This window comes from Streptopelia decaocto, assembly GCF_964273445.1.
Source record: "Streptopelia decaocto genome assembly, chromosome: 10".
Lineage (NCBI taxonomy): Eukaryota > Metazoa > Chordata > Aves > Columbiformes > Columbidae > Streptopelia > Streptopelia decaocto.
This window is the reverse complement of record NC_138665.1, coordinates 19766179-19784803: the sequence shown is the minus strand read 5'-3', so window position 1 is coordinate 19784803 and position 18625 is coordinate 19766179. Positions and strand designations below refer to the sequence as shown.

The following is an 18625-nucleotide window of genomic DNA, read 5'->3' as shown; positions in this document are numbered from 1 at the left end:
AGCCCTCCTTTGCTGTACCACAACCAACAGTCTTGTCCTCCCCGTTGCTCGTCTGTTTTACACCACAAAGCACTTCCAGAGCAACAAGAAAGAGAAATTGGGCTTCACAAGCTGAAAGAGAGGAGGGTGAGGGGAAGAGTGCTGCATGCTGCCCCAGGCCCACAACCATCGCGTCCCCCACGTACCATGTGCTGCGCTCTCGCCTCTGAGCGCCATGAAGTCACACAAACGCCAAAGTTTTAGAGAAACATTTATTATAGGGTTGCAGAATTTATGCCAATATAAAGTCCCTTAATAAAACTCTCAGGTTCATCAACTGCAGGACACTTAACTCTTCATTACCTTAATACTGCAGCTTTCGAAAAAAAAAAGGAACGATGCTCTGACTGCAGTAGTAATGCTACTTGCTCATAAAAAGTTGATCTAAAAAGTTCATATAAGCCAGAGTAGTTTAAGTTTACAACTACAGTCACGTTCACAAGTGAGCTATACCAGAACAGATTCTTGAAATAGGAAGTTACAGGATAAACCAATTCATAACCAAAAATACTGACAAGCTTTAAGAGCAACTCTATCTGAATCTAACAACTAAATACCACAAAATCAAATAAAGGTAGAAGAATTAAACGTAAGCTCGGGGAAGGTTCCAAATATACATACGAATTCGATACAGTAATTGCACAAAATGAAAAGAGGGTAGTGTTAGAGGTTTATGATTACTGAGGTTGGATTTTACATGCTTCACACATGGCAGTTAAAATAAACCTTTAATGATACGCATCAGAAGGGTTTCTTAGCCAGGATGCCTAGTGCAGAGCTATTCTACAGAACTACACAAGATGTGCAAACCACAGATTATTACTATTAATCATTCTGTGAAAGTTAAGGTGAACAGAATTGGTTCCAGCCAAGGAATTGGTTAACATTTTTATATATATATATTTTTCTGCCATTCCCAGGTTACACTAAATCAAACACATTCAACAGATAAACTGATATTAACCTTCTAAACAAAAACCTTACTCAAATTTAAGTTTTACATGAGACAACTAAAAAGTTATATCAAGGATCAAAGAAAGCTGAAATGGTGACTTTGTCTTTTGAAATACAAGCAATACACAGAAAATGCATAAGGCTTTTGATTATCACTGCACATTTTAATTTAAGAAGTCGACGTCTAATGCTCAGACTTCTCAATGAAGGTGTGAACTAGTCACCTCCCATCCAACACCCTTCACTGTTGACAGATCTTTGTTTCAACAACGAAAGAGTTTTCAAAGTGTCTGATTGAGTGACAGTTCTCCACTGAACGTTTCTGCAGACCTGGGGACGAGAGAAGACGAGAGCCTAAGTAAAGCAGATCTAGAACCCAGCAGCAAGTATTTACAGGTTGGGTATTGTTATGAACAGCAGCAAGATACAATCATTCAGTACGTGGTGTTTCTGCAGCCATTAGTTACCATCAGAGCTTGGTACCAGTCTGTTTTCTACCAGAAAAGCCTCCCTCGTTTTCAGAACGCTAACAATAAAAAAGGGGGACACATACTACACAGGGGACAACGCGAGCCCTTTTTTCCCCCTAGTATCCCCACCACCATTTTAGTGTTGACACTTCTGTCACTAAACAGATAGTTTATGGCAAAGTAAGCACAAAGAAAAAGCAAAGCAGACTAAAATTACACAGAAAGAGTTTAAAAAGCCAGGGCGCAGAAAAACAACCCAGTTCTTTATCAGCACTTCCTCCCACCCGGGATGTATGAACACAGAGCCTGCTTCTCTAGGGCAGTCCGCACCCTGATGAGAGCCCTGGGAGGATTTGCCACTTGGCTGATCATCTTACTGAAGTTTTTCCTAACACTATTAAAGTGATTTTCTCTATTTTGGGACATATCAGCATCAGATCTCACACAGGCAGTTTACCAGCTATCAGTTGTGAATCTTTACTAGGAGACAAGAATATCATAGTCCTGCCATCAAAACCAAGCTGCCCAACTAAAGCCTTCAATACACAACAATTACAAAAGATTTATAGCTCGTTTAATAAGCAGAGAAGTGTTCAGAGTAAGCAAGAGACACTACCCAAAGTCTAGAAGCACTAGTTCTTAAATCCAACACAGGAAGGTGCCGCTTGAATTTACAAACACTTCCTAGGTAAGGCTGCCCTTCAATTAATCTCAATCTTAATGCCTGTACAAGCTAAAACTACCTGAATACAGAACTGAACGGTGAGGATAACCTGTCTGGTTCCTTCCACACCTTCAGGTACAACTCCAGGGAGCTGCTGCAGAACCAAAGGTCAGATTGATCTAACAGGTGAACCCATGAACTCCACAAACCTGAGGGCCAAGGCAGCACCAGCTAAAGGAGAAGACTCCACACAAATTACAGGAGTTTAACCATTTTAGTCTAATGATTTACATGTACATGGCCTGTACACACTAGAAGAAAGGAGTGCCAGAAGTTTGATCTGGACAAGACAAGCCTTGTCCCTGAACAATTTTCTCCTCAGTGGCAGCCTTCCATTTGACTAGATCCCCTGCCCTCCTCCTCCCCAAGGGCAAACAAGGTTGGTTACAGAACAGAAACTGTACCAAGAAGCATTACTCATCCACTAGAATCCTTTTGTACATGTGTTCTGTAGAAGTCTTTAACTACGCAGCAAAGATGTCAACAACATGCTACAGCAAGATGATTTACGGAAACACTATGAACGCTTCATAGTTTTGCTTGTAGATTACAGTCAGTCACAGCAGCAGCCAAATTAGACTTGTTCACAAAAGCATCTTCACAACAGCTACGGGACACAAGCCTCTCCCTCCCTTAAAGCCACATTTACTGTTCTTCACATGCCCTACACTCTTGGACCAGTTTTATGCTCCCACATGCAGAGTCCCCCATCTAGTACCAGGCTGCAGGCCCCAGCAAACAGCAGCTGTGGCTCCTGGGGCTGTAAACTGGAACTGGGCTGAGGAAACTCGTGCCTAAGAGGTTGGCAGGAAAACCAGAGCAGTGAGAGCTGACAAACCAAACACGGCAGTACAGAAACAGAGCTCAGAAGTTCCCATGAGGTGTTCTTCCTCTTTTAGAGAGAAGTGTGGGATATCCAGAGCTCATTGTTCAATTATTTTTTGGTTTTCAGAGCAAGTGAACCAGAAGATGCATTTACTTGGTGCTTCTGTAACCCAGCATTAGATAGGACAGGACAGTGACAGACTGAGCTGCCCCTACAGAGACTAACATTATCAGATGGATTATATGAATTTTGGGGGCAAACTAACTTACAACTTCAACCAAAAGTTGAAACAGAAACAGACATGAGTTCAAATTTGGTTTGTTTATGTAACCTCTAATTCCATAACCAAAATTCTCTCTCACCATGTCAAAACGAAACTTCAGATAAAGTACAGGAAAATACCCACCAGCTCTGAGTAGACTCAGCTCACATTGAACACCCACAGATTTCCAAGTCTAAAAACTCCAAAGGTTTAAGTATTTACCCTTTTCCTACTCAAACAATAGATTTATTTTTTTACTGAAGGGAACTTACCCGTTATCTGGTCTCTGCGCTGAAGTCTGAACGTCTCTTTTCCAACACAGAGTTGGTAGATGAAGATACCCAGGTCAGACACATTATCTATCTCCTCTGTAACCACCATTTCCTCACGGACTAGGTAGGTCTGGGGCAAGTAAGAGCCAGTCTAAAACAGAAAAAAACCTTGAGAAACAGTATTCTGCTAACAACGGGACAAACCACTACATTTTATTCTTTGCTTTGGAAGGGCTTCAAGCAGTAGACTTCAGCTTTCCTTCTTTTTAATACTAAGATATGCTGGTCTTGGACAGCTGCATAGCACAAAAGTTAAAAACAAAGGCTATTTCAAATAGTTGCAGTTTCACCCAAACAAAGTGCAGTTAACCTTAACATTACGTCACCTGAAGCAAACATAAACAGAACCTGGGAAAGTTTACAGTTAAAGTGGAAACAAAGTATCACAAAAGTTTCCATGTTTGAGGCAATATATTTCCCATAAAAGAAGGCAGCGTGACCTACAAAAGTTAAGTCTTCACCAGAAGATCAGAGCTCTTTGAAATTATTTCCCACCCCTCCTGACCAACTCTTAAAGACGGAGACAAGGAGACACATTTCAGAGTCTGTCTACATGAATCTAAAAAACAAATAAAATAAAACAAGCTAAGCCAGATCAGGTGGCCTCTGGCACTAGATGTAGAGGAGTCAATTACTTTTTTCGAAAAGTATATTTGACACAAGATAACTCAGTAGCACATTTAGTTTGGAAGTAGCAGCAGACTATCAACTTGACCCATAAGTCACCTTGGAAAAAGAAAAATAAAAAGTTTTAGCTACTGAAGAGTCAAAATGTTCATGGTGAGCTCCTAACTCCAGTGCAACAGAACAGCAGTGCCAACAGAAGAACAAGTGAGCGTTGCGCTTCTGATTCAAACTCTCGTGGCACAGGTGAGCTTTCCAGTAGTAACTTTCAGGTTTAGGCTTCCAACGATATTTGAAGCTTTATCAAGTTCCTTTATAACTGCTAAATTTAACTTTATTTGCTAGTTGCTTTCAGCTTTCATAAAGCTAGGTATTAATAAGAGCATTAAGCATGAATCTACTCAACATAATATACACTGACAGCTGGCCTTAACTTCAGCACAGTGACTGAGCCGAGGGATTATGTACTTTGATGGCAAGAGGACTGTTCTAGCAAGAGACTGTAGCTCAGGAGCAAAACCCAGCGTTCATATCCAAAGTGAGCTGCTCAGCATAACTGAACAATAAAGTCTCTACATACCGCCAGTTTTGCAAAGAGATCCATCAGATTTCTTGGTGGCATAACTATGGATGTGTTCAGTGGAATCACGTAGCAGTTACCCAGTTGCAAGTCAAGATATGCCGTCAGGAGCTATTTTGAAAACAAGTTTTCAATTGATTAAGCATGGCCTTTGATCGTTACAACACAGTTCTACAAGGACCAAAGAGGAAGCTCAAAAAGCTGGAGATCACACCCAGCGAGTATCAAAGTGATGCATTCCAGGACTGTCTAGTTTAAGAATTTGGTTATCACCATTTTTGCAAAGAGGTTTCCAACAGGACTTCTGTGCAGAAGTGAGAGCTGACTATAAAAGCTTTTTCCGTCATAATTCTAAATGACTATAGTTTGTATTAATACAGAGAAAGTATTTGGTAATATGCTTTCGTAACAGAAGCAGTTCAATTAAGCACAGTGCAAACAAAAGGTGTCCAGCTGCTGATAGCAACCATTCGCTGTAAATAGTTCTTCAGAAAAAGTATTAGTCTCGAGAAAGTCACACCAGGATCACCACTGAGTGCAACAACTGCACAAACTAAAATTATCAACACATCTACTTGTTTTATTATTATTTTGCATAGCACTTCACCAGAATCAACTGAAGCTCTTAAGTCACTCAAATCCTTTCAGTTATAGCCAAGATTCCGTCAAGACACCACAGATAAAAGCTGCGAATACTGCGGACACAAGTAGTGCAGCTTGGCCGCATCCATCCTCTGCTACCGTTAAAAGCAGCACATGCAGAGGTCAGTTCTAGTGGGTTTATTGTGATTGTATCTGCATTGCCAAGGTTTGATTTGCATACAACCTGCGAGAGCTTTTACAACTAAGGATAACTATGAATACTATCAGTGCAATTTTTTAATTAAGTCAAATTAAAACCATCCTTTCATCTTTGCTTTAGAGAAACTGCATGCAACTAACACAGTTTTTTCAAGTTCCATGTTTCAGCCACTTGAAGTGATTTTTCAGTTCACTTATCCAATGAGAAACAACCCACATTTCTCTGGAATTCTACATTTTTGTAGAACAGTTTGGCAGAACCTCAGACCAAATCCTCAGTTTCCCTGTTCCTTAACTCACATTTACAATGTTCTCCCACCCCCAATTTCATTTACATAGGAATCTTGACCAAATAGCAAGTGTCACTTCCAGACATCCTGTGGGTAACTATATTTAAAGCTGTAGAGCAGAGACAAATGTTCTGAGTTAGAGTCACTGTGGGTATAAACTCCCCTAACATTCCTGTAACACTCCTTCCTTGCAGAAGTTAAGTCTAGTACTATTACAGAGCTAAAAGGGTCAGATCTCCCACACTTGAACTCATCCCCAAAGACAAACTTCCATTGACAGGAAGCTTTAAAAGTCTCCAGAATGAAAACCCTAAAGTTCTTACGATTACCATCCACTCCATGATTTCCCAGTAAGCAACAAGACCAGCTGCTTCTTATTGCTTCCCATATACTCACCCTATCAAAGTCATGAACGATTGCTGCTGGATCACTGTCCGAGAACTTTGGAACGGGCACATCAATGATGGCTATGTTATCATCTTCTCGAATGTCAGCTTCTTCAGCAATGGGGAGGAAATAAGGTTCCACCGCACGATCACGATTTTCATTTTCGAAGTAACACATTTCACCACGGTACACCTTGTGCTGGAAGTAAGAGCAAGTCTAGTTATGTTTACAGCAAATGTTGCTTTAAAACTGTATTTCTAACACTTAGTAGTAATCTGTTTATAATTACACTTTTTTTATTCAGTGACGCTTATGGAAAAAAGAACTTTCACATCACCTTAGGCATGAAGTACTTGTAGATGCAGGCTCCACCGACAACGACTCCTGCCAAGATGAACGCCAGACCCAGCAGAGTCAGCAGACATCTTCCAGATGAGCTTCCACCTCCGTGTGTGGCGATCTCTGGATCCTTTACATAAAAAGGGATGAGAACTTAGAAAGCACAGCTGCTTTGAACCTAAAGTCAGCTGTTATCTGCTCTTCACTTTGACCCATTATCTCCTGTTTCTTCTAGGTGTGCAGTAAGAATTGTAAGTCAAGCATCATATAATAAAAAAACACATGATATTAAGATCAGCTTCCAAACAGTAGAAAGGGATATTTTCTTAGTTAGAGAATGCTTTCTAGACAAACCTTTATCAGGAAATTATTTGAGATGTGAGAAATGTAAATAAGTGTAACAAAAGATACAGTGCTGCAGCCGCAATATAGCACAACGAAAGCAAGATTTGTAGAGCAAGGTCATTTTAAGGCACAGTGTTTTCAGGCCTATTCCCAAAAGCCTATTTCCTATCCTCCTCTTGGAATAAGATAACATTACTTTTCCTTACAAAGCTGGACTAACAGAAAAAAAATAAGATGCAATTTTGTCTATTAGCTGGGGAACAGCTGACACTCAAGTGAAACATTCAGGTTTTAGAACTTGCAACATGCACCAGTGAGGTCTGCTAAGAAAGAGAACCACTCATCGTCTTAAACACAGCTTCAAATCATGCCAAATAAAGTAAGTCCCTGTGGCACATCTTACCTTGCAGCTTCAAAAATACCCTTTTTCCCACTCAAGTCCCAGGGAAGTTTTGTTTCTATCAGCCTGAAACTAAGCTCTTTAGTTCAATGACTTGTTTCTTCCTCCCAGTGTTCTCTCAAAGAGAAGATAACTGGATCCAAAGGGAAGTACTACCACCATCACATAACATAGTGATGATCTGTGTGATACCGACTGGTGTCTGAACAGCAAGTTGTAATGCTCCAGAGTTCTTTCCATGCCTTTCTGGACTTCCCAGTGAAAAATTCACACAAGCCAAGTTGAGAGGAGAACAGCAACAGTACTGTCAAATACTAAACAATCAGAAGTGACGTTCCCTTTGGGCAAATACACAGCATTTTGGGTCTTCAAAAACAAAAACCAAAACAACAACAAAACCCACAAACAAACAAAAAACCCACCACAACCCCAAAATTTGTAGATAATCTATAATTTGGTCAAGTATGTCCCTTTAATGACTCATGACTCAGGTATTTAGGAGCTCACTTTCAAGATCTGTTCTTTCTACTGGTCAGGAAGAAAAAACTGGGTTTCACAGCAAAAGATCTTTTTCTTCATGTTGTTCCTAGGGTCAGTAGCTGGATTTAGCACAGCAGCTTCCATTGCCTTTCATTATTTGGGTCCCACTATTTGCATTCTTGTAGAACACAATATATTTAAGTGACCTGTGATCACAACAAGCCACAGTATTATTACAAAGCCCGCACATATTTCCATGCTCAGCAAGATATAGCAGTATAAAAGTCAAACACATCAGCTATGCAATTACTGAAACAAATAACAAGCTGTTTTGCGAAAGTCAATACTCCTACATTCCTCTCTCGCATCCTCCAAACAGAAAAATGTTGGTTCAGCAAGACATAAGCTGCCACAATTGGCTACTTTAGCATTTTGTCAAAAAAAAACTCCAACTAGTTTCAAGTCAGAATTATGCCACATTTATACACCATCATGTGAAAAACACCTTTCAGAGTGAACCGGCTTTTAAGACCAATTCTGTTCTCTTTATATTCTGCCACCTTCATCTCCACCTTTCAGTATATTACTCATCTAGTCTATCATTACTTGAACACAACAGTCTGCAGGAGGTTTTGGCACCACAGCCGTCCTAGTGCTTGGATGATGTCGACATGTAATTAGCTACGGTTGCACGACATGCATTTCAAACAAAGCAAAGGTATTTATCATTTCAGAAGCAATATAGGCAGCCTGAATCTGAGAGAAGAAAGAGTTGACAGAGCTGATAAGAGAACACAATACCAAGACTTTGCTCCAGTAGGTTACAAAGCCTCTGCTCAAAAATAATAAAAGTCATTAAAAGCCTGCAAAGAAAATGCAGTTTTAAGCTGTGCAGTAACAAGCAAAGCAACTAGGAGTAAGAGGGAAGAAGAAAAATCACTTGTGTTAACATCTACAGCTAGTTCAAGAGATACTGTTGACACAGCTCCAAAGTATCTGCAGGGAGAGCATTCTGCAAGCTGAAGGGTTTTGTGCAGATATTCTAGGGGACTTTTATTGTGCTATTTCAGACAACGTTAGCCGTTAAGTCTGTTTGCTCTGCACAAATATTCCAGCAAAACGAGACATTAACAAGCACTAGAACAAGTTTGTCTCAGAGTAAAATGGTGAACTTGATGTTTACATGCAACTCTAAGCCCTGAAGTCAGAGTGAAGAGTTGTTAAAAAACCACATACACGTTTGCAAACACAGAGAATACTGTGACAGGTGTAACAAAACAGCACGAGTAGCTTCTAAATTGCTAAGAGCAGCTATCAAGAGAAGAACGGCTGGAAGTGTATATTGGAAGTATTATATTCAGAACCAGCACGATACAGAGCGAGTAAATTATGTCCAAGTTGCCTCAGAAGTAGCTGATGAGTCTGCCCTACAAGAGTGGCCAGACTAATGACACCTTCAGAATTTATATTAAGCCTTTATCTACACTGTATCACTGCTTTTCACCCTCCTCCTGATCTAGTAATTGGGTGCTACTGTGTTATCTGTGCACACATACAACTCTTACAGCCCAGAAGAGCAACAACACCACTGCACTGCTTCCCCTTTCCATGGCAGGCTATTTCAGAGAGGCAGAGGCTCCGCAGGCTGGCAGCCAAGCTGCTTTCCTGATAACAGCTTAGAAAGTGAAAAAAAAAAAAAACCAAAACATAAAGACACTAGAGTCCAAGTCCATGGGCGTTTGCTTTTTGTGTTTACAAATAAACTCTGCCCATCCCATATTCCTCCTCTGAACCTACTGATTTATTTACCTAGACGTTGATCTTCACCTGGCTAAAAACATCAGCAGCTAAGCAAAACATCTTCAAAATAAAGTCTGCCACAGATTTGGAAAGTTCAGTTCAAGCCAGCGACACAGCAACTCGTTGGGAAGGAAAAGCCAACCACAGAGTACTTGTCCAGATTTCTATTTAAAACCCTTTATGGCAGGTTTCTTAATTTAAGCTGGACACAGCAGAAACTCAGACACCTCACCTCAGCATCGCGCTCCAGCCTGCTGCCTATGAGGCTTTCAGAGCAGCAGCAAGCGGAGGATGAGCCCAGACCCACTTTGTGTGCTCGGGAAACATTGCTGCAAACCAGCTTTGTCCTGGGGGGTCTGAGCTGCAGCCACCAGGAGACGGAGGGGTGACCTCAGTAATGTTTATAAATATGTAAAGGGTGAGTGGCAGGAGGATGGCGCCAGGCTCTTCTCAGTAATAAGACAAGGGGAAATGGGTATAAACTGGAACATAAGAGGTTCCATTTAAATTTGAGAAGAAACTTCTTCACGGTGACAGAGCCTGGCCCAGGCTGCCCAGGGGGGTTGTGGAGTCTCCTCCGCAGACATTCCAACCCGCCTGGACACCTTCCTGTGTAACCTCAGCTGGGTGTTCCTGCTCCATGGGGGGATTGCACTGGATGAGCTTTCCAGGGCCCTGTGATTCTGTGAATTCCGCGGGGTTGGGGACGGAGCTGAGCCGCGGAGCTCAGCAGGACTCGAGCTCGGAAGGTTTAAAACCCCCCTCAGGAAGCAGGGCCCTGGCACAGGCCCAACTGCGAGATAAAACAGCCCGGGGATGTCAGCCCAGCCCGGAGCTCGGCACCGCCCCGGGCCCTCCCGAGCGGAAAACGGCCGCGGGTCACTGAGAGAACCGCGAACCGCTGCGCAGCGCGACGCGCTGGGGCCCTCACAGTCCCACATTCCCTGAGGAAAGCGACCCGCCCTTCGACACGCACACTCCCCTGTTCCCCAGCACCGGAGAGCACCAAAGGGAGCGGTGAGGAGAACCGGGGGCCCCGCAGACACCCGCCTGCCTTCCCCCGGCCCGCTGCCTCCGCGAGAAAATGGCGGCGGCTGCTTCCACCTCCTCCTGCCACCCCCCCTCATGGCCGCCCCTCGGCCCCGCTTCCTCCCGCCAAGCGGAGAGACCCCACTCTCCGCACCTTGTCGGCCACCAGCGCCTCGGCCGCCTCCTTCTTCGGCTCATCCTTCTGGGCGAAGGGGGAATTAAACGCGATCTTCACCATGGCGTTGCCGTTGCGCACCACCGGCCTGCCGCTGAGGAGATTCTGGGCGGCGGGGCGGGGCGCGTCGTGCCGGCCACGCCCCCCACGCCCCCATAAGGGGGCGTGGGGGGCGTGGCCGGCACGACGCGCCCCGCCCCGCCGCCGTCTGCGCAGTGCCCCCTGCAGGCCGGGCGCTTCACGTAATCACCCTATAGAATCCTATTATAGAATAGTTTGGGTTGGAAGGGACATTCAAGCTCCCCCAGTGCCCCCCCTGCCATGAGCAGGGACATCTTCACCAGCTCAGGTTGCTCAGAGCCCCGTCCAGCCTGGCCTGGGATGTCTCCAGGGATGGTTCATCCACCACCTCTCTGGCCAAGCTGTTCAGTGTTCCAGTGTTTATTTTGAACGGTCATTTTAAGGGCAACCAATAGGTTTAATTTTTAGAAAATCAGCGTGGCATCTTTTGATGTGAGTCTTTCTGGACGAAAAAAATAATAATAATAAAAAAAATATATATATATACATGCACACATATAAATTTAATTTGGAAAGACATGTCAAGCTAAAGCATCCCAATGCTTCTCTCCCCAAATGGTGCTGAGACCAGGCACTGCCGGAACAACCTTTATTTCACAGAGCATTCTAGAAGCACCGTGGCTCTCCCTGACGGGGATTCTGCAGCTCCGTGGCTGCATGGAGCTTCACAAACAAGGGCAGAGACCACAGTCCTGCCTTAAAAGACCTGCACCCTAAAACCTGCCTGAAATCGAGGAGATCCTGGCTGTGGTCCAGGCAGAACAAGGCGCTGAGGGGACAGCAGGAACACATTCATTTCATTTTTCTCAAGTCTGTCTTCACACCAGTCATTTTATTTCCTTTTAGCTTTGTGCACCGTTCGTGCAGACAATCATACACACGTCCTAATTCTCTATTTTACACCAGGAGCGCATCACTGGAGAAAAGGGGGCGTCTCTGGGCCGCACTCAGCATGGCGCAGGGATGGGGATGGTTTATTCAAGCTCCTTCCCTTCTCTTGTGAAATACATCCCGAGGGATCTTTAGCAGCCAAGATGAGGCTTCACCATTCATTTAATGTCTCCAAAGGGGGAGAAGAAGAAAAGGCTTCGTGCATCAGACTGTCTGAAGCAATCTTCCCTTCACAGAAATGGAAATCTGTGTCTGTCTCACTGGAGTTTCACTTTACAGCTCCAGAAAGAAATCTGGTTTGAATCTGGTGCCTCCACCGCTGAACCCATCCTCGCAGACAGCTGTAATTAAACAGAACTGAACACTATGCAAATATTGCAATAAGTAATTATTCTAAGCACAAACAAAATGCAGCATGTATTCTAGCATTCAAAGCATGTGCTTGTTATTCTGCAGATGGAACACCGCTGTTATTCCTTTTCAAGATCATAGTTTTGATACTGCTCACTTTCATGTTCATAAGAATTTTGACTCTGACTTCAGTTGGAGAACAGTCTTTTATGTCTAGTTAACCTGACTTTGTCTAGTAACAGAAAATACTTTTACCTCATTTTACCAAGAAACCAGCAAAAAATTAATTTTCATAGTGTCTAGCTTTAGCATGTCAGCAGTAAGTTAAGCCACACTCCCATCAAAGTCCCTGAAATACAGATTTTAAAACAGATAAAGTCGGTTTCCTGTATAGTCAATGCAATATCTGTTCTCTACAACATGGTAGTTTGTAAATTATATTAATAATTTTCAGCATCTTAATCTTGGACGATTACTTCATGCTTAAACCAATTTACTCTATCTTCCAATTACCCGACACCTTCACGTGAAAACGCACACAGAAATCAAACTGGAATGGCCCCTCGCTGTTTATCAGGGTTGGTGTCTGCACGTCCCGGCTCGGGCGCCGTCTGTGTTCTGTGATCTGCTGCAAGGGATGGACACGCCTTGAAATATTGTGCTCATAGATAATCAAAAAATAGAAATTCACTGTACATTTGGCTGCACTTGCTGAATTTGCAGAGCTGGAATGCTCAGAAGATTTGGTTTTTGTGCATTTCCATTTGTTGCATCTGCAACAATTATTTATCTTATCATGTTCAAAACTTATTTTAAATGTGCAGTGTCCAGAAGAAGGTAATTCCACTAACCTCAAACAGTTTTTCCTATCCTTACACACCTGCTAATAACTGCTAATTCAGTCAGTAACTACTCCTTCCAAACAAAGCTCCTCCTACGATAGTGTTTTGTAGAGCAGTTGCAATCTGAAGTACCAGCCCTGGGAAGACTAATTGCATCCTGACACGTGTCAATGTAAGAAAATGCAGATTTCTTTTACCATCCTGAAATCATCAGGCTGTTCAACCGAATAAATACTAGAGATCGCATTGGTGACTGCAGCACTTCACCTCTAAAACGCTTTTGCATCAGCCCCTCGGTACCGGCCCAGTTTTCTTTCAGACCTTTGCCATACGTTGGCTGCAGGCCTGGAAATCCCAAGACATCTAAACAAGTAACATCACTTATTCTTTTGAATTCCATAATATGTCCTTTCCACTGAAATACCCTGGGTTTAGTTTACTGGTATTTATTCTGAGATCATCTTTATCACCTGGAAAGGCAGGAGATTATCCCCTTATCCTTAATTATCCTTTTAATCCTTCTGGTGTTTTTAATGTTAAAGCAACGCTGCTTAAAAATTTAACAAATATACAGGCTAAATTGTCTTAGAGACTGGAGGAATTTGGCCAAAGAGAAGGCGAACTGCTATGCCACAGCAGCTGTGATTCTGTTGGCTTTATCCTATAAAGAGCAGCGACCTGTATTTCTTAAAAGAGACATTAAGCACTGACACCTCCCTTTTTAGCAGTAATGTGATGTAAGTGGCCCCGACAGACTAAGGATATTAAAGAACAAGATTTGTAAGGTGGGGTAGTATCTTTTATTGGACTGATCACTGGTTCAGCAGCTAATGCCACTTGAAGCATCTTTCTGAGCAATCCTCCCTAGCACCAAAATGAATTTTTGCTGCGTAGGAATTTTTAAAGTATTCTAATATACTTTTTAAAAACCACAGATTTTAAAATACATTCACATTTATTCCGTCTCATTCTCATGTGTGCCAGGAGAATACTTCCTTCCCTTTTAGGAACGATGTGATATTATATTTGTCCTGGTTTGTGAAGTTTTCTCGGACTTTGAAGCAGGAGGCACTGCCCATGTGCATAACATCTATTGTTCTAGTTCAAACAGAGCTGGCAAGACATGTGAGCACACGCTTCACATTCCAATGACCACTCACAGCTTCAAGTTAAGCCTCTATTTAAGTTTTTTATTAGACCTAAATCCAAGTATAAAGTTGAGCACTGAAGTGCGTATTCACTGACCATGAACTTCATATTCATACAGTGCCCAAGTTCACAAGTAACCAGGGCTGCCCCTATGCAGAGCATTATACACACGCAAAGCACTGCTCAGGTGAGCCCCAGCCCAGAATCAATAATTAATAAGTCACTAATAATAGTTTTAAATATACATCATATCTACCAATTGAAATTTGTTGTGAGTAGCACAGTTACTGGAAGAAGGACAACAGAAGGTAAACAATAAGTACGTCACGTAGGGCTGTTCAAAATGAAAGAGAAAGTGCAGACTTGCTCCTTTATGGAAGGAAACCTTCTCCAGGTTTGACGGTGTGTGTGTATTTATCCAGATGTCTGAAGCTTTTTGCCTCCGGTCCTTTTCCAACTGAGAATTCCTCCTTCGTCATCCCCCAGCCCGTTTTCCCTCCCTCTCAAGCTCTGATACTCACTGTTTCTATTCCTGCACTAATCAGTGACCCTCAGACCTCCTCTGCATTTCCACCTCGCTCTTGTTTATAAGGCTGTCGATGAGGAATCTGTATTTCGGTCTACGAGACTGTGGTGCTGTGAGCTGCTAATATAAATGTTTGTAAATGACATTTTCCCACTGGGTTGAGGTGAATTTGGGCCCCTGACGGACGATCTCTGTTTCTGGACAGCAAAGCCGTGTGTGTTCCGCTGACTTTCCTGCCTGCCTGGCAGGCTTTGCTTTGCTGTGCATTAATATCCGTGGCAAAACACAGAACAAAACAAAACCATTAATCCCTTCCACTGATTGCCTTGTTACAAAACACTGTAGCAGGAATATTAAATGGAAAATATCTTATTTCTGTTCAGGGGAAAGCCATGAGTCCATTTTCTGACAAACTGATGAGCAGAAGGAGACAGAGCTGAAGCTGTAAAGTGATTTACTGATTAAGCAACAATGTCAAGGGCAGCTATTCTAATGGGTGTGTTCGGACGGGTGTTGAAGAGGACTCGTTGCCCACACAGCCATTGCCTCACCGGACAGAATTCCACAAGAAATTCCGGTCCTCCAGAAAATCTGCTGAGCAAGCAGCACGCCCAGAGTGATCAGCAACCCCAAACGATTAAAGGGCCAAATTCAGCTCTGGTGTAACTGCAGCGAGGCAAACAGAATTACACCAGAGATATATTAGGAACCCAGAGCCTTGGCAGGTCTGGAAAAGCATTGCTAAACACTGCTATTAGAGGAGGAACAATAAACACTCAAAGCTCAAAGCATCTCCTACTGAACTGACCCAATGCGCATTTTTGGACACAGATGAATGTTTACCTTGGCATTCAGGGGTGTCATGTTGGGTTCGCCTTTTTCCTTTGAGGCACATTTCCCCCCAGCAGCACTCTTATGGGCGCCATGCCCACAGTTCTCCATCTGGCAAGGTGGGCTGGCCAAGGGTCCCATTGTGGCAACAGCTGGGAGTTCACTGGCCCGGGGCTGCTGCAGGCGAGGAACCCAGGATAGAACAAGGACCATGGGCTGCTTAGAGGCTGTTACTTGTTAGATACGTTAAACGGGAAAATGCTGGGGGTAACCCCATCCCACCAGCCTGGGGACAGACTTCAGATCAAGGCCTGTAGTGATAGGAAAACAGGTGATGGTTTTAAACTAAAGGAGGGAGATTCAGGCTGGACATGAGGAAGGAATTGTTGTCCCTGAGGGTGGTGAGAGCCTGGACCAGGTTGGCCAGAGAGGTGGTGGATGAACCATCCCTGAGACATCCCAGGCCAGGCTGGACGGGGCTCTGAGCAACCTGAGCTGGTGACGATGTCCCTGTCATGGCAGGGGGGGCACTGGGGAGCTGGGAAGGTCCCTTCAACCCAAACTATTCTGTGATTCTATGATCCTCCGTATTTGCTCTGTGTCCTAATCTCCACTCGCTGGTAGGAGCTGTGTTGTGGTGCCTGAGCTGGCAGCGGGAATGCAGCAGCGCCCACACCCACCCCGATCCTCCGCAACATCCCTGCACCGGCCGGGCTCTTCCCAACAGCAGCAAAACAACGCGTGCTGACCATGGTCGTCACAGCTTAAACTTGGTTTAATGGTGAAGCACACCTTGTTTGGCTACACTGTCCCAAACTGTGCTGAACTCGGCGTGTTCTTGCCTCCAAACGCTGCTCAGCTGGGGCTGTGCGCGCGCTGCGGCTGTGTGAAGATGTTCCCAGATCAACAGAGCCGTGTTGGCAGAGATCCCTGACGTGCTGTCAAAACTGGGCACTGACTGGTGCAGCTTGTTTGACTTGCTACCTGTGGGTGTACTTTGCAACACGTCGATGCTGCTGTGCACGCAGGGGCAGCTCCTTTCTAGCTTAATGCACACAGTGCCTATAGACACGGTTGTCCTGAGCTACATAAATGTTTGCTGGGTTGGCATCTCCTCAGGGTAACATTGGTTAAGTCTTCCAGTGAAGATGCGGTTCTGAAAAAAGCCAAAGAAACAAGAGCTCTGATTTGGTTTGATTATTTACATCTATGTGTGTTGTATACGCAGCAGTTGCGTATTGAGTAGATATAACTGTTACTATGACACTAATAAAGGATTTATAGCTCTACAGCATTAAAAAAAAAAATCACAGGTGAATCTTTCAAGGGCTTTAGCAGAGTTTTGTTACCTATGCAGAGCTACGACAGAATTGGAACTAGTTAGTAAAAAAGTTATAATACAATTATAGATGCACCTTTCCTGCAAATAGCACCCTGCTTTCTATCAGAGTAAGTATATATTTTAGATATCATAACAAGCTAACTAATTTATAGGGACTTCAAATGACAATGTTATTATATGACATTACCTACTTCAGTCCATTAACCCTAACAAAAATCAACCTTGTAGCTGCCTTTGAGTAAGAACCTGCTGGCATTTTTTGCAGCCAGTTACACTGCCCGTTTGCTTTCTTTTACCTAATGATATAATCATATGAACTTTCAAAAAAGAAGCACTTAGGGCAAATGAACCTGCCTGCAGCCTCATCTACTCCTATATGCTTTTCTTTAGAATACAGGTGTCCCTTTTCATCTGTGTGAAGCCTATATAGTCAAAAATAGAAATACCGCAGCACACCTGTGCTAACAGCAGCCTGGAGTACAAACATTGTCAGTTAAAGAGATTTGTAGGGTTGTTGTTTGTTTGTTTCCTGCAGGCTGTCTGAGAAGTCGTGCAGCGAGATTTGCAGGGCAGGTGATTGCGGTGTCCTGGGAGGGATTTATCTGTGAGCAGAGGGCACAACAGCTGCGAGAGGCAAAGCCGCCCCAAAGCTGAGAGGCAAAGCCGCCCCAAAGCTGAGAGGCAAAGCCGCCCCAAAGCTGAGGGGCAAAGCCGCCCCAAAGCCGCGGCGCCTGCTCCGGGAGGAAGGTGGACGCTGCTCTGTGAGGCGGAGGCGGCCGAGCCCAGCTCGTGTTTCCTTTTTGCAGCGCAGAGGAGAAACCAAAACACAGGCACGAGTTTCCTCTTTACGGCGCCGAGAGGAAGAAATATGATCAGAGATACTCTCATGCAGACACAAGCACATGCTGACAAAAAGTTTAAACCATATATGTCAAATATTACGTTCTCAAAACACAAAATTGTGAATTTTTTTGTTATATATTAATTTTTGAGAAGTTGTCTTTTCACTTTAGGGGAAAACAAACCTTCTGTCTATATCATTTTTACAGACTACAGGCTTTACTGCAGAAGGTGTTTTCTGTTCATATGATAGATACCACATAATGATACGGGAAATATCTTGCGGAACTTTGTTCTCCGGTTCCAAGCAATCATACTGAGGAGACACCTGGCGATGTTAGAAGCCTTTGATGGGAGCCCATGCGATGCTATTTGTGAACGTGTTGGCCCTCCAGCAGACAGCAGAGTAAATAGCATCTGTGTTTTGAAGGAGTAGCACTAAGAAACCCTAAAAAATGGTCATTTTCTTCTGTTGAACATCTGTATGAAAGCCCTTCAGTTCAGAAAGAGGGTATTTTTAAGGAAAGCAGTTCAGGATATATTGAGATCTCACCAAGTTCATGTTAAGGACATGTGCACTGGCCTGAATTTAAGATCATAGAAACATGGAGATGTTTGTTGGAAGGGAATTCTCTTGGTTCTTTAGTCCAACCTCCCGCTCAAAGCGCTACCACCAACATCAAATCAGGTTTTGTGTCACTGAACCTTGAAACCTCGACACCATTTCCACTCCTTTTGTACCTTCATGTCTCTTAAATCCAATGGTGTGGAGCAGGTCACGTTCCCACTGCCCCAGTTCTAACTCCCAGCTGTTCTTTGCTGTGCAACTCAGCGCCTAGGATGAAGAGTTTCCAGGAACGTGACCCTTTTGTTCAAGTAAACAAATCTCTGATTTTCTGCAATTTTGGAATATCT

The 18625-nt window shown here is 43.6% G+C and overlaps 1 protein-coding gene across 1 annotated transcript; it reads right to left on the bottom strand.

The window, feature by feature from the left end:
* Window positions 1-237: 237 nt before the first annotated feature.
* ITM2A (integral membrane protein 2A) lies at window positions 238-10996 on the bottom strand. Its single transcript, XM_082061731.1, has 6 exons — window positions 10837-10996; window positions 6627-6758; window positions 6299-6487; window positions 4812-4922; window positions 3548-3698; window positions 238-1323 (listed from the first exon to the last, which is right to left on the bottom strand). Exons 1-6 carry the CDS (start codon window positions 10918-10920, stop codon window positions 1235-1237), a joined length of 756 nt encoding a protein of 251 aa, XP_081917857.1. The 5' UTR covers window positions 10921-10996; the 3' UTR covers window positions 238-1234.
* Window positions 10997-18625: the final 7629 nt, after the last annotated feature.